Source organism: Triturus cristatus, chromosome 5_2, assembly GCF_964204655.1.
Source record: "Triturus cristatus chromosome 5_2, aTriCri1.1, whole genome shotgun sequence".
NCBI lineage: Eukaryota > Metazoa > Chordata > Amphibia > Caudata > Salamandridae > Triturus > Triturus cristatus.
In genome coordinates this window covers 134,407,434-134,424,121 of record NC_140588.1, presented here as the reverse complement: position 1 = coordinate 134,424,121, position 16,688 = coordinate 134,407,434, and the positions used below count along the sequence as shown (strand labels likewise).

The 16,688-nt window shown below is 44.5% G+C and overlaps 1 protein-coding gene across 2 annotated transcripts in view; it reads left to right on the top strand.

Annotated features, from left to right (window-relative positions):
• ZCCHC2 (zinc finger CCHC-type containing 2) overlaps window positions 1-16,688 on the top strand; it is a 233,224-nt gene that overhangs the window by 130,619 nt on the left and 85,917 nt on the right. For both annotated transcript variants that reach the window (XM_085606904.1, XM_085606903.1), the window contains exon 8: window positions 5,568-5,625. In XM_085606904.1, coding sequence (XP_085463030.1) covers window positions 5,568-5,625 — 58 coding nt within the window. The remainder of the gene's footprint in view (window positions 1-5,567; window positions 5,626-16,688) is intronic.

The following is a 16,688-nucleotide window of genomic DNA, read 5'->3' as shown; positions in this document are numbered from 1 at the left end:
GGAAACTTTTGCTAATGAACTAAATTCCACAAACATTATTTTCCATATGTATGCGGATGATACGCAACTCTATCTGAAAATATACTCTCCGGATAGCCTCATATCACTCAGCACTACTCTAATGTCTACTCCGAACTGGTTAACCGAGAACCACCTCCTGCTCAACACCTCCGAAACAGAATTCCTTCTAATTTCTCCTCCGAAACACATCCCCAAGTTAGACCTTTGGATGAAACGCCTCACTGCCTTCAACTGCTCCCCCATCATCATTGACTCGGCCAAATCTCTTGAAATCGCCCTGGACAAGCATCTGAACATGAAGAATCATATCAGCAATGTGTGAAAGGGAGCTAATCACCTGATGAGGCTACTCTGGAACATCAATCCTTTCCTTCCTCAAGTTTATTTCAAGCAGGTAGTCCAAGTACTTGTTTTGTCAAGACTAGATTATGGCAGTGCTACGCTCTGTGGCCTCCCCAAATATACCTTGGCCCCACTAACTTCTTCACTGAACGCTGCTGCCAGATTGGTTACGGGTACCAAAAGAAATGCGCACATATCTCCAGTCCTAGAATCCCTTCAGTGGTTGCCCTAAAAAGCACAAATTCAGCTAAAGATTGCTTGCCTCCCTGGCTCACAAAGCCCTCCATTTCAAAAACCCCAGTTATCTAGCGCAAAAGCTAGAGCTATCCGGAGTTGAGAGCTACCATTTTTCCTCTATTTGGACTACTGGCTGTTGAAGATTGTCTTGCCATAGAATGTTGTAGACCTCCTCCAGACAACTGCAAACCTCCTGAAATCGTTGGGATTCTCAATCAACGAGCCAAAGTTACACCAGACTCTCTTCTAGAGACTTACTTTCTTGGACATGGTGCAGTTCAGGCCCTTTCCTCAATCTCAACGAGTCCAGGGCATTCTGCTATGAGCAGCTCTGAGGCTTATTGGTCTCATGCAACCTGCTTGTCTATTTGGCCAGCTTGCATACGTGGGCTCATCCGTGGGATCTGAAGTCTGTTTGCTAAGCACTTAGAAAACCTCTGGGATCATTCGGGTTTGGGAGGAGACTATAAGATCTGCAGTGGTGGCTGCTGGCTCTCAACCTGACCAGCCCCACTCCTTTCCCATCCAGCGCTGACTGTGGTAACGGATGCCTTGCTTCTGGGCTGGGAAGGTCACCTGGGACACATGGCGATCAGAAGCCTACGGTCACCCCCCCTCCCCTAGACGTCATGGCCCTTTGGCTGAAAGCTATGCACTAAATAGAAAGTGTTTAGTTTCAAATGTTACCTTTAGTTTTGAGCAGACTCCGATTGTGAATGAACCAGTTTCCCCCATTTACCCGGAAAATCAATCCAGTTTTGGAAGCTGTGAAGTCAGTTTTTCATTTGCTATTTTCTGCATGCTTTTTCTTATCACTTAATTTTTTTGTAAGAATCACAAAGCAACATGTTCTTTTATGGAAAGGCTGTGTTCATAAACGTGGACATTTGAAGAAACGTAGTTACACTGTATCTAAGTGGCAACTATAGTGTGGAAAAAGCTACCTAATGTGTTTAATATATGTTTAACCCTTTAACCACTGACCATTCAGTGTTGAAGAATTTTGTGTTCATTCCTTTACGTTTTGTGTGTTTTTTACATCTAGTGGAGATATTATAATAGTTCATGGTTGCAACAATGCTGCTACAATCGCAGCATTTCTAAGATTTACAGTTAGCATGGCTTGTTTTGTTGCTGATATACTTGCAATACCCTTCTTGATTTGTATGTGTTTTGTATGCTTCTGGTTTATATCCCCACCCACTACCATGTCATGTAATACTAAATGGTTTCTAGCTGCATGATTGTGGACTTTGCACTGTAGGTGCGTCATTGCTTGGAACCACTCACATTCTCAGCATCACCTGCTTACGCGCAGCAACATTCTGTATCATGTTTGAAGCATGTCTTAAAATCAGACATCTCACTCAACCGCTAGGCCAAACAATTTGTAATACTGTATTCAACTACGCGCTTGCAAAGTGAATCCCATCGAAAATCGGAATGCTTGAAGCCTTTCCAGGGGTGTACATTACATAGGAAAACAGCCAGACAAACCTGTAAGTGTTTCTCTTCCAAGGACCTGTTTGGGTGGGACCCTGGCTACACATTGGATACTGTTTGGGTGTGCGTTTAGGTTCTTCAAAGGCCCAGTCGGGTGGACATACAAGTTTGGACACTGCAACAGAAACTTAGAGCAAGCACCTATGGATGACACCTCCTGCCCCATTACCCAGGTTGCACATTGTATTCCTGGGGAGACGACACAGGCAAACCTCTCAGCAGTTGTACTGATTGCAGTAGGCATGCCTGGCATACACAGCCTTTCCCAACACCTTTGAATTGCTGCTCCGTTTTCTTTAGTCCGAATTACAGATCTTTAGCAATGGTGCTTTTATGCTGCCTACTTCTTAACCCTTGGGTACAATAGTACAGTTGGCCTCACAGCTAAGCCAAACACTGAATGAGGATGGAGTTTGAATAGGTCCTTTCCTGAAACTGTTTTTGTGCACAATGGTATTCATGCCCTGAATTTGCAGAATTAACTAGAGGTGATAATTTTTCTTTGGGCGGGGTAGTGTGTAAGACAGAGGAGCTAGATAGTGGGAGGCATTTAAGGCGAATGGTAAGGATAGCAGAGAACAGAAATGGGGACAAAATTTAAGACTAGTAAGAGACATGTAAAAGGTGAGGGAAGGGATGCAGATAGAGAGGAGAGAGTGTGCAAGACAGAGTAGCAGGATCATGGTAGATGTGTAAAAAGATGGAAAGGAAAACAAACAGCGAAGCAGTAGAGTACTGCAACATGTGTAAAGGAGAGGGAACAGAGTGTAGACCAGAAGGAAACAAAACCATAAAAGTAGATGTATAAATCGGCTGGAGAGGAATTAAGAAATATCTCCTTCTTTGTGCCATCTAAACAACTAATTTTCTTAGCTTGCGCAATAGCATAGTGAATTTTTGCATGTCTTTAGTGCACGTAATCTTAGCTGCAGCGAATAGAGAACCATCAGTGCCGCACAAATCGAAACCAAATTGGAGGGAACATTGGTTGTGGACCATCGGCCTGGTGCCAAAGACCTTCCTGCAAACCATCCAGGGGAGGCTGATGCAGGTTCTCTCGGACAACACCACCTTCCTGAAGTAATTCAACCAGCAGGTCAGAGTGTTTCCATTGATTCTTTGCTAGGAGGTTCAGTGCCTTTTATGGGTAGTTGGAACATCGGGGCATCTGAGTGTGAATCATTTGGTAGGATCATTGAATGCCAGGTTGTCCGTGATCAGCCAAAGGTATCTGGTGGATTACAAATGGCAGCTGCACCCCGAGTTGGCATGGAGCAAACTCTGATAATAGTGAAAACACTGTCTACCATTTTTTCACTTCAACACTGCCAAAAACCTGGAGTCTCCAAACTTTTACATTTTGAATTCCACTTAAAGGATCTCTGTAGGAGATACATTTCAACTGGGGTAGGACTCACAGCTCCTGTATGTGCTTCTCCTACCCAAAGGTCTAAAGAATATCGGGAACCACCTGGCCCAGATTGTGCCAGGGGTGTGTGGTATCCGGAACTTCTGCCCTTGGATGAGGCTACTACTTGGAGAGGATTTTCTTTTGCACCAACGGGACAGGGTTCAGCATCCAAACCTGTGCCATTCACACGTCGGTGAGTGGAGATTGAGTTGCAGCAGTTGACTATTTGATTTGCCAGGAAAAGTTGTGGCTGTCATCTTAGCTGGCAGGTGCTCTTTCACTAAGTCTTGTTTAGTGTTTGGCTCAGCAAGACCCTGTGGTGAGCACTATTAGAGGTTCTTTATTGACCTTTCCGGTTTTTCTTTGTTTACCAAACCATCCGTCCTTGTTTGAAAATCTTTTTTGAATGCAGTTTCAGAAAGGTTTAACACTTTTCTTACCAAATAGTTTGCAATGTAATGCTGGGATCTTAATTTGGTCAATACATTTCTTAAGTGTACTCCTTTAGAGCTGATGCGCAACTGCTCGCTGTGTCTTCTGACTGTAAAGACTGTCTTCCTTGTAGGAATCATTTCAGATTGTTGCATGAGTGAACTCCCGGCGCACCCACCCTTCACACAAGGACGCAAGTGCAGCCTCCAGAGAGGTATTTAGTTTCTAGGTGTAGTGTCTTGATGTCCAAAACCCTGAAGCCCGCTGAATAGATCATTTCAAATAACAAAATTTGGTGCCAACGTCCTAATTTAAAGAGAGACATGAAACTAGGACAGACTTGATGTAATCGCCCTGCCTTAAAGGTGTGTTAAACTGCAACTAGATCTTCCTAGTTACAGCCATTGCTCAGATGGAGAGGGCTGAAGCCATCTGGTTTGAGAGGTCACTGCATTCACTGATAGGTTGGTTGCAGCTAGAAAAAAATCCAGTACTGCCTGTTTGCTTTTTAGTATTCATAATCCTAGGTTCTAGAGGCCGGATCTGCAGGATTTGGGTTCCTAACCTACGGGTCCAACAGCTAAGTTCAGTGCACCATCACGGAGTAAAGAGGTCCAGTTTAACTGCAGCCCTACACAACCCTCTGAACTTCCCTGCAGGTGTGATGTTTGTGTGTTCTGTGTTGCCGGAAGTCCCATGAAGGGTTCAGGGAAACAATGGTACTCAAAACAATCTTTCATTAATTAGTTGCACACGCAAGGAACACTAGAAATGTGATGTGTAATTTTGACATTTATTTTAAAATAGTTTTTTTAAAATTCCAGAATTTAGTGCACGCAAAATAAGGTATGGTAACATCATGAAAGATGACATCCCCTAAACGTTTGTGTCATCTGAATTCACTTGGCTGCTGGACAAGTTTTTAAAATCAGTCCTGCTTTTCTGTTCACCTTAAGTCATTTTAAGACCTGTGACATTTCCTGAGTGAGACCGGTTATGATCTGATTCTCTACCATGTGCCTCCGCTGCCATAACTCTGATCTCTAAAATCTGTGACACTATACCTAGATTAGCATGCTATGTTGTATTTACACTTCTTTCTTGGCAATGACCTCGCCTCTACAGTTTGACATCTTTCATACTAAGTTGCCCACATCAGACCACCCCCAGCCCAAAGCAGCCACATGAATTGCAAATAATGCTTAGTATCACTAACCGAACATGATTTGTTTTATTGCCCTTGGTGAGTATTGCTTAATGTTTGATTGTTCTTAGACTAAAGCCATTGAACCTACTTGTGTTGCTGTTCTAGGGTTAGCACCCAAACCTCTTCTGGTTTCATGGCATTTAAAGGTGGTAGTTTACCTTATGATAGTTAGTCTAATGACTGTAGTTAAAGCTAATGGCAAACTGTAATTCCTTCTTTACCATTACAGTTAAAATCCAGCATAGTAATAACTGTGTGATAGATGGATGTTAAAAGTAAAAAGCTTTACTTTTTTGTATTTGTATACATGGGCTCAGCTGATATTTTGTCAATCTATATTCCATATCTATTTTGCTTTTTTTTTTTTTTTTGTAAACATAAACATTAATGTGTTTTGGGGTTTTATTTCTGCAGACCTCCAACCATGCACAGTTGTCCGTAGGAAATACACTGGGAAATGTCCTTATGCAAAGTAAGTGTTACTGTTTTCCTAAATAAACCTTGCCTATGCAGTGATAGGGATTGACAAAGATCAACAACCTCCCATTGTTGGTCTGTAGCATCTTTTGTTGCTGATTTTATTGATGGCGAAGCATGGGTGGGCTGTGGCTAATTTCTCCAGTTAATTTTACACCTTAATTTCAGATGTTTAACTAAACCACGACTGGAGTTTCAAGACAGCTATCCACCCTGTACAGTGCTATATCATGCATGTGCCATGTGATGCAACCCTTTTCTCCAGTTACCTCCCTTGTCCCCTCCCCCCCCCCAATGAACCTTTCCATTTTGGCTCACATTTAAAAGTAATGCCACTGCTTTGATAAATAAGAGACTCTTGTCTGTCACAATTTTGTTTCCTCATTTGACTAATTTTCTTCAGCTGAATTAGGCACAAGACCATGCTGCTATTTACATGTGCAGATTTTTGTTTTCTTTTCATTACTTAATGCTGGTTGTTTATGATCCTCAAATCTTTTTGATTTCTCTCTAATGCATGACTTGATGGGACTTTTTTTTACTTCTGTGATCAGATTAAATGTGTTTTAAGAAATGGAGTATTGGAATACTTACCACTTCAGGTTAACATACTCTCCATGTACATATTTTCAATTGAGTTTTCTCAGCCATCTATTTTTTTGGGCCGTTTTTAAAAATAAAAAGCCTATCCCATGTAAAATTACAAAAAAAGAAAGAAATGTAGAAACTGCTGAAATCTCAAGCAGACAAATGTACCAGAGGGCAACACTCATAGCTCCGAGTGTCAGAATATAAGCAGGAGGTGCAAGGCTCCTTAATACGCCTCTGACAGGAGAGAACTCGTTTGGCTCGGCCATGTTCAAGTCACTCTAACAAATGAAGGGATGACGACACAGCCAAGCCTATGGGTGACTTGCAATTTGAGGGCACCTTTAAAAGAGGTACAGCTTTCACAAGGACATCAACTGGCAGGTGATCTTTCCAAGATGCCCTACTACAGATATTCCATGGCTCCGGGATCTGCAACATCAAGACAGTGCCAACAATATTGACAGTCATACTTTCGAGGGACAGCAAGTCATACCTCCAGAGGATCAACATTGACATCAATGACTGTTTAAGACTGGATTCTTTCACATATAACACAGATGGGGGGGGGGGTGTGAAATGGATGAAAACCATCTGACAAATGGTTACGAAATGTGCTACAATACGGATATTGCATAGAATTGGAACAGAAATCACCAAATGTCAAAAGGTTTTACAAAGGGAAAGAACTCAGTCCTATAGCAGGAAGTAAACTAACAGATACAAAATCAAGCAATAGACTAAATTTGCCCTTCAGAATTTTAAAAAGGGGTAAACTACTTGTATTTCCTGATGCCAAAATAGGACCAAAATCAAATATCTGAGAAGAGATCAATGTAGCTGCCCTAAACCTCAAGGACATCTATTCATACTCCCATTAACAAGCATAGTAGTAAATAACTTGTGTTACCAATTGAAAATGCTTTCCTTTGGGATAGTCTGCACCGAGGGTATTCACAAAGCTTCTCGCAGTGGTGGCGGCCCACCTCCTAACTCAGGAGAATACTTATGTACCCCTACCTAGACAACTGAATGGTAAAGGTGTGCTTTATTAAGTTCAGGTAGAGCATAGGGGAAGTAATGCACACCATACAGGGGATTGGGTGTCACCCTCAATATGGAGTCCTCATCCCCAGTGCCTGAGAAACAACCGGTGCTTCTAGGAGAGGCCCTCCACGCTAGAATGGGGGTGCACTTTTGCAGTACATGTGTAACTGCACTAACGGAACAAGCTGGCCTCTACCAGAAGGGGCAGTCTCCAACAAAGAACAGTAATGGAACTACTATGCATGATGGCCTCTAGCATACCACTTACCCCATTCTTCATTCTGCATGTGAGGCCAATTCAGGAATGATTTCAAAGCCAGTCGTCGCAGATAATTGAGAACTGGCAGGATATAATGGTGTGTATATATAGAGTTAAAAGGGAAATGCAATGGTGGAATGTTTCAAAAGGCATTTAAAGAGCACCCCTCCGCCTGTGACAATTACAGCAGATTCCTCCTACCTAAGCTGGGGAGCAAACACAGGGACTGTAAACATCAGGGGGCAATGTAACACAAAATAAGCCATCAAACACAGACGTCCTATAAGTCAATTCAGTCTTCCTTGCTCTGAAGACATTTCACATGCATATCCAGGAGAGAGCAATACTCGTGCAAACAGCCAACCCAAATGATGATTTAGTTCAACAAAGCTGGGTCTGTGGCTCCGTGAATTAATGCATTTACTCCAGGAATCATGTTTGACCTCATGGTCACATGTTTGAATTCTGATGGATCCACCCAGGCATTCGCTTCTCTGAGGTTGATAAAACCAGTACCACTGAGTTGGGTAGCAAACATTTTATTTTACCTTAAAGAGACCCAAGACTCTGGTGAACGTGTGCTTTAAAAATGCATTTTATATAAACTGGGAGGGACAAGATTGTATGTGCTGTCTAGTACAAGAGATTTGGGAAATAGGCTGTTTGAAGGGGCACCTTGTTAACAGCCATACATCTGGCAGGAGTCCAAAACAAAGTGACCGAGACTAGGCTGACAAGGAAACGAGTCATTGGAGTGGGAATTCAAAGTTGTTGTCTTAATTGATTTTCCATGAATAGGCATGCCATTCCTAAACCCTTTGCAACAACTGCAAACACAAAATGCCCAAACCTCGCCTCCCAGTTGTCCACATTGACAGTTTCTAGGGAATACCCCATCAATAGATTGGTCAATGACCTCTGTATACTCATGTCCTACAGTATCACTAATATCTCTAATTATATACAAGCACAAATTGTCCACCATGACAGTAATAAATATTGCTCTTCAATGAGCTACTTAAACATGGAATTCAGAATTGGTGGAAATGGCATAAAGCAACGTAAGGAGGCCCACAAGATGTGTTAACCATGCCTGGGGGGGACAAGGGTCGCCCATAGCTGAAGAGCCTCCGCCTTACTTCATGTCGCCTGAGGAATTAGTGTGGGTACCTGGGTCTGTCTCGGATGCATGGAAAAGCTGGGTATAGCCTAGAAACCAAGAACAAGGACATGTTACACAGCCAGGTGATCCAGTCAGTCACTGGTGCAAAAAGGAGAAATGAACACAGCACAACTTGTGATGACTCTCAGTAATTGGATGCTTTTAACTTGTATTGGTTCCTATAAAGATCCACCCAGCAGCTATTGTGACATACGCTAGGCTACAGTCAAAAGCAGGTTTTGTTTTTGTTTACCTGAACTGTTGTCAATCGGTTCTTAGAAGGGGGTCAAAAGAATTTCACCACCAATGTACGCACCCAAACTCATGTGAAACCTTGACTTTGTATTGAGACTGCTGATGAAAACACATTTGAGCCTATGACTGAAGCACAATCAAAATTCCTAATCCTCAATCTTTTTAATAGTGATCATTTCACTGCATGGACTAAGTAAACTCCAGGCACTAGCAGTACAAGAACCCTATCCACAGTTCACAAGGACAGGATAGTTAAGAGGAATAAAATCTAGTTTCTTCCCAAAATAATATGTCATGTTAATCGGGCAATCCAACTGCCAGCCTTTCTTTAACAAGCCAAAGACAAATGCAGAAAGGGCACCTCCACAAGCTAGATGTCATGAGCGCAGTGATCTACTGTCTAAAGGAAACAAGACAGTACAGGACGGGAGGCCAATTCATTATCTCTCGCCCACAAACATGGACTTGTTGCAAGTTGGATCGACTTTCCATTGAAACATGTCAGCATGGGTAGTTATAGAAGGAGCACCAAAGGCATACAGTACTAGGAAGAAGAGGACACTAGCCTTTGTAGCCAATACATGCATAAGTGACGTTGTAGCCAGTACAGACATTCATGAAAACTACTTAGTAGACATCCAGGTGAACACGAAAGCACAAGTAGAACAAAAGATCTTAAGACACATGTTGGTAAATACACACTTGTTTCATCCCACCCTACAGGATGGAAGGGAATACCCCTATATAATCATTGCACATAATGTAAATGCAAAAAAGATTCACCGCAAAACCAAATGGGTTCTTACCTGTAGGAGTAGTTTTGCAACTTGAAGAGTTTTCTGATTCAAATGTGACCTTCCCGCCTCACCTAGAAGAGGTGAGATTTTTTAACTTGGTTAAGAAACCATAATCGCACAGCATTTTTTGAAAGCACTCTAAAGAGAAGTCTGGTCACCAGATGTACACACATGCTCTCACTCACTTACTCCCACTCACACACACTTAAACTTGCACTGTTGGGGGGAAATAACCGAGCTCCCCTTATCTGTAACAATGACTGAGCACTGTTTATTTCACCACTATATCACTGTCTGCCACTTTTTCAAGCAGTTGTGTTGAGTGAGGTGTAGATTCTTCCTTGTTGACTGCGTGGCAGATGACAAACTAGCATTGGCATAGCCAATAGGTCTCACCTTTGTGACCTTATAAGTGTTTAGCCATGCAACAGTTGATGTTGCACCAAGCATATTGTGCTGGATAACTAAACACTTATAAGGTCCCAAAGGCAGACCTAATGGCTATGCCAAGGGAAGCTAAACCATCACTGTACGTTCATTACACAAATGGCTATTCATTTTATGCCGAAACGGAACAAACTTCTGTATCCCAAGGAGAGTCTGGATCGTCTCGAGAGAGAGAGAGAGAGATTTAGGGAGAGAGAGAGAGAGATTTAGGGAGAGAGAGAGAGAGATTTAGGGAGAGAGAGAGAGAGATTTAGGGAGAGAGAGAGAGATTTAGGGAGAGAGAGAGAGAGAGAGAGAGATTTAGGGAGAGAGAGAGAGAGATTTAGGGAGAGAGAGAGATTTAGGGAGAGAGATTTAGGGAGGGAGAGAGATTTAGGGAGAGAGAGATTTAGGGGGAGAGATATTTAGGGGGAGAGATATTTAGGGGGAGAGATATTTAGGGGGAGAGATATTTAGGGGGAGAGATATTTAGGGGGAGAGATATTTAGGGGGAGAGATATTTAGGGAGAGAGATATTTAGGGAGAGAGATATTTGGGGAGAGAGATATTTGGGGAGAGAGATATTTGGGGAGAGATATTTGGGGAGGGAGAGAGATATTTAGGGAGAGAGAGGGAGAGAGGGAGATTTAGGGAGAGGGAGATATATTTAGGGGGAGAGAGGGAGATTTAGGGAGAGGGAGATATATTTAGGGGGAGAGGGAGATTTAGGGAGAGGGAGATATATTTAGGGGGAGAGAGGGAGATTTAGGGAGAGGGAGATATATTTAGGTGGAGAGAGGGAGATTTAGGGAGAGGGAGATTTAGGGAGAGGGGGAGAGAGGGAGATTTAGGGGAGAGAGATTTAGGGGGAGGGAGAGAGAGGGTGATTTAGGGGGAGAGATTTACGGAGAGACTGGGAGAGGACTTGTGGGTGAGCAAGAACTCCACCCGGCGGGTTTCAAAGCGCTAGTTGGATAATAATGAAAGATTCTGGATACGTTTGAAAGTGAGACAATGCCGAAAGGGGGAGGAAAAATTGAGAAGGGGGGCAGGGGGGAGGAAGAGAGATTGAGAGAGGGGCAGATTGAGAGAGGGGGAGATTGAGAGAGGGGGCGATTGAGAGAGGGGGAGATTGAGAGAGGACTTGCGGGTGAGCGCGAACTCCACCCAGCGGGTTTCTAAGCGCTAGTTGGAAAATAACAAAAGATTCTGGATGAGTTTAAAAGCGACACTATGACAAAAGGGGGAGGAAAAATTGAGAAGGTGGGGGGCTGGGGGGGAGGAAGAGAGATTGAGAGAGACTGAGATTGAGAGAGACTGAGATTGAGAGAGACTGAGATTGAGAGAGACTGAGATTGAGAGAGACTGAGATTGAGAGAGACTGAGATTGAGAGAGACTGAGATTGAGAGAGACTGAGATTGAGAGAGACTGAGATTGAGAGAGACTGAGATTGAGAGAGACTGAGATTGAGACAGAGAGAGAGACTGAGAGAGACTGAGATTGAGAGAGAGACTGAGAGAGACTTTGAGATTGAGAGACTGAGAGACTTTGAGATTGAGAGACTGAGAGAGAGAGACTGAGAGAGAGACTTTGAGATTGAGAGACTGAGAGAGAGACTTTGAGATTGAGAGACTGAGAGAGAGACTTTGAGATTGAGAGACTGAGAGAGAGAGACTTTGAGATTGAGAGACTGAGAGAGAGAGACTTTGAGATTGAGAGACTGAGAGAGAGAGACTTTGAGATTGAGAGACTGAGAGAGACTTTGAGATTGAGAGACTGAGAGAGAGAGACTTTGAGATTGAGAGACTGAGAGAGAGAGACTTTGAGATTGAGAGACTGAGAGAGAGAGAGACTTTGAGATTGAGAGACTGAGAGAGAGAGAGACTTTGAGATTGAGAGACTGAGAGAGAGAGACTTTGAGATTGAGAGACTGAGAGAGAGAGACTTTGAGATTGAGAGACTGAGAGACTTTGAGATTGAGAGACTGAGAGAGACTTTGAGATTGAGAGACTGAGAGAGACTTTGAGATTGAGAGACTGAGAGACTTTGAGATTGAGAGACTGAGAGAGACTTAGATTGAGAGACTGAGAGAGACTTAGATTGAGAGACTGAGAGAGACTTAGATTGAGAGACTGAGAGAGACTTAGATTGAGAGACTGAGAGAGACTTAGATTGAGAGACTGTGAGAGACTTAGATTGAGAGACTGAGAGAGACTTAGATTGAGAGACTGAGAGAGACTTAGATTGAGAGACTGAGAGAGACTTAGATTGAGAGACTGTGAGAGACTTAGATTGAGAGACTGAGAGAGACTTAGATTGAGAGACTGAGAGACTTTGAGATTGAGACTTTGAGATTGAGACTGAGAGATTGAGACTGAGAGATTGAGACTGAGAGATTGAGACTGAGAGATTGAGACTGAGAGATTGAGACTGAGAGATTGAGACTGAGAGATTGAGACTGAGAGATTGAGACTGAGAGATTGAGACTGAGAGATTGAGACTGAGAGATTGAGACTGAGAGATTGAGACTGTATCTCAGTATCTCAGTATCTCTCTGAGATAGAGAGATACTGAGATAGAGACTGAGACTGAGAGACTGAGACTGAGAGACTGAGACTGAGAGACTGAGACTGAGAGACTGAGACTGAGAGACTGAGACTGAGAGACTGAGACTGAGAGACTGAGACTGAGAGACTGAGACTGAGAGACTGAGACTGAGAGACTGAGACTGAGAGACTGAGACTGAGACTGAGAGACTGAGAGACACAGACTGAGAGACACAGACTGAGAGACACAGACTGAGAGACACAGACTGAGAGACACAGACTGAGAGACACAGACTGAGAGACACAGACTGAGAGACACAGACTGAGAGACACACTGAGACCACTAGGGCTCGTGTTTTGCTGTTTGCGGTGACCCCTGTCCCGGTTTGCAGGCTCGAGTTGACGCACGAGAAATTCTGTATTGGCACTTCACATGTCGGCTCGTGTGATGAAGTTGTTAGCAAAGCAAACCTAAATCCTTAAACGTGCATGTACTATTATAGTAATGTAAAAATTGTATAGACCCTTATTACTTATTTGGCAATTAGTTGAGGAGACTTTTTTGTGCCGTGCACATTCTGCGTCATTTGTATTTTTAGGTAGATAACCACCATTAAAAGTGTTTCAATGCATGGGAAGTTGCCAAGCAAACTTTTATTGAAACTTTGGATGGAAAGTTAGATGTCGACCCATATTTGAGTATCTCAGAGCGACCATTACTTTTATTGAAACGGACAATCGCAGAGAGCGAGCAATTTTCTTTTTCGGGGGTGGCAAATGCCAGGACTGAAGACGTTAATAGTAAAACACACGCCTGAAGTGATATTCTTTATTTTAATTTCCTTTGCCAGATGCATGTGAGTGAGTTCCAAACGAAACAGTTGTCCTCTGGTTCTTGATAGTGGTATTAGCAGGTTCTAGCTGGGTTTTCAAAGTATCGGATGTGCCCTTTGTGAGAAAGTGCCATCTTTCTTGCATGGTATGCCCCCACTTTTTGCTCAATTGCTGAATGTACTTTGACTGAGTGTGCCCTGGACTCCTGCCAATCAGGTACCCAGGGCCTATGTTCCTAACCTAAAACCCCAAATTGTCAAACCCTGGCCACAAGTCAGCCCCTGGTAAATGGTACCCAGGGCCTTGTGACCAGGGAAGGCCTTGAAGGGCTGCAGCACTTATTGTGCCACCCTTCGAGGCCCTGCACCCTAACACAACCCCACTGCCCTTGCAGGCGGAGTGTCTGGGTACAAGACAAAACCGTCAACATGGCACACATCCCTGTGTGCCATGCCCACAACCTACACTGCCCTGGCATACATCAGCCACCCCTCTAGCTGGGTGCCCTATATCAGTGGTGTGGCCACAGGAGCATGAGCCCTGTGCCCCTACAGTACCCAGGTCCATTTCTGGGCACTGTAAGTGCAGTGCTGCCATTAAAGAGTGTATGGTGCTGAGAGCTCGTCAAACACGAACTACACAGCACCATAATGGCAACACGAAGACTGAAGTTTGGCATCAAACTTCTCAGTACATTAAACCCGCACTGATGCCAGTGTGGGATTTAATGTACAAAGCACTACAGAGGGCATCTTAGACATGCCCCCTGAAACCTAACCTACAATCCACGTCTGGTCTGAGAGGCTGCCTAGGCTGCCACACAGCAGACATGTTCTGGACCCCTGGGTAGGAGAGCCCCTGCTCTCCTGGGCCTGCAACAATGCACATCCTGGGCGAGGTGCTAGGTCTCCTCCCCCAGGATGGGCAGGGGAAAGCTTCAAAGGCATGCCGCCTTTGTGAGCTTCTCCAGGCCACTTGCTGTACCCAGCAACTGGCCCCCACCGGTTCTGACCCCACTCTGGCGGGAAGACTGGCCAGAATACCCAAGTAAGGACAGGGGATGTGCCAGCCTGCCAACCCCACCCCTCAGGTGGGGGAGGCGAGGTGAAGCACATCTCCTGGCGCTCACCATCTTGAAGATAGGAAGCCCTGCCCAATCAGGACTAGGCTACTGCCCCCCTCCCACAGGAGAGTGGCAGGATAGGGGGTGTACCCACCCCAGGGCAGGGACCCATTGGTCCCTGTCCTTTACCTACATGTAACGCCCCTAAATCTCGTATTCAGGGGCACCCTGAACCTTCTTTCAGATTCCGAAAAAACAAAGAAGAGCAAGAAGAAAGAAGACCTGCTGTGCAGCTGCTAAGAAGAGGAAGACCCCAACTGCTTTGGCCCCAGCCCTACCGACCTGTCGACTCTCGAACCTGCTCCTGCTAAATTCCGGCACCTCTTGTGGCCAGCAATCTCACAAACTCCGGAGGACCTGGCTACCTTGTGACTCTGAGCATCTGGGACTCCCATGAGCAGTGGCTCTGCTCAAAGCAAGTTTCTAACCCCTGGCATTAGCCCGGAACCGTGAATCCTGCGCACACTGCACCTGCCAAGCCTGGCCTGTCCCAGAGTGGCCAAAGACCCAGAGGACTCGACACCCCCCCCCCCCCTCCACCCCCCCCCCCCCCGGCGACTGTGACCCCAAATCCGGCACCCAAGGACCCACCTCGACGCTCCTGGCGACGCCTGCAGCCTCCGAACCAGGGACCCCCACCCCATCCGCGATCAACAGAGGGTAAGTTTTCCCGACATCAAAAGGCACCCCTGCACCCTGCGTCCCCCTGTGCCCGACTCCTGGGTACCTACCTATCCTCCAACTTCCCAACTATCTTCTCGAAGTGGTGGTGGCACCCGAAGAATCTTCGTCCCCGAGCTTGCAGCCTTTATTCGTCCTTGAGCTTTCCCATTGAAATCCATTGAGCGCCTGAAGGCTCAAAGGCACCCAGCGGCCCATAGTGGCCCTGGCAGTGCAACTTCTACTCTGACCTACTTCCCCATTTGCCCTGAGCAAGTGACCAGGAGCCCAGCTCCCGCAGCCGCGTGGCCTGCTAGTCAGCACCCACCAACTGAGACCCCCCCTGCCTCCCAAAGGATAACATTGGGCCTAACTCACTCTGCACCTGGCCGCCCCAGTGCCGCTGTGGGTGTAACAACTGTACAAACCTGACCCTGGGAAACCCCGGAGTCTCTGCCCAGAACCTTAGCCAGTCGAGTACTTAACCAAAAGCCGATAATTCACTTTTCTTTCATAGGGTAACATTGACTGGTTTCTTCTCTAAGTGTGGAGTTTCTAAAACTTCAAATATTCACCTAAAATCAACCGAGTAACGAAAACGGAAATACTCACCTGGTATTAGGAGAGTTCCTAGTGCTGGATCTTGGTGCCCAGCACTAACCCTGAAAAGTACTCACAACCGTATTTACCACTAACCCAATTTTCTCCCATAGGAATGCATTGACTATTTTTCTGTGAAATTTCTTCTAAGTGTCGATTTTTGCAAACTACAAATTCTTTAAAAATCGTACCAACTGTGAAAACGTAATTACTTACCTGTTTTAGATAGAGGTCCCAGTACTGAGCCTAGGAACCCAGCCCTGGATTACAAAAGTAACCTTGGACATACTTTACCCGTAACTTGAATTTTCATCCATAGGGAACCATTGACTGTTTTTCTATGAAATTTCTTCGTGCCGATTTTAAAAATTTATAAATATTCCTTAAAAATTGCCTGTACAACTTAAACTCAGTTTCTCAACTGCTTACAGGTGGTACCCTAGGTCTGGATCCAGGATCCAACACTGACCTAGAAAAAGTACCCATAACCCCACTTACCTGCTAAGTGAATTTCCTTCCATAGGATAACATTGGTAATTTGAACAGAAAAAGTTTCTAAGTGTCGACTTTTAAAATGGCATAATATTGCTTAAAAATCACAGCAGTAACTTAACGGAATTTACTCACTTGTTTCCAAGAACTGTCCCAGGACTGAATCTAGGATCCAGTCCTGGAGTTAGAAAAGTAATCTTGAAAGTAATTAATTGCATACAAGTTCCCATTGAGCTCAATGTATTATTGGGCCATATGTATCAAGCAA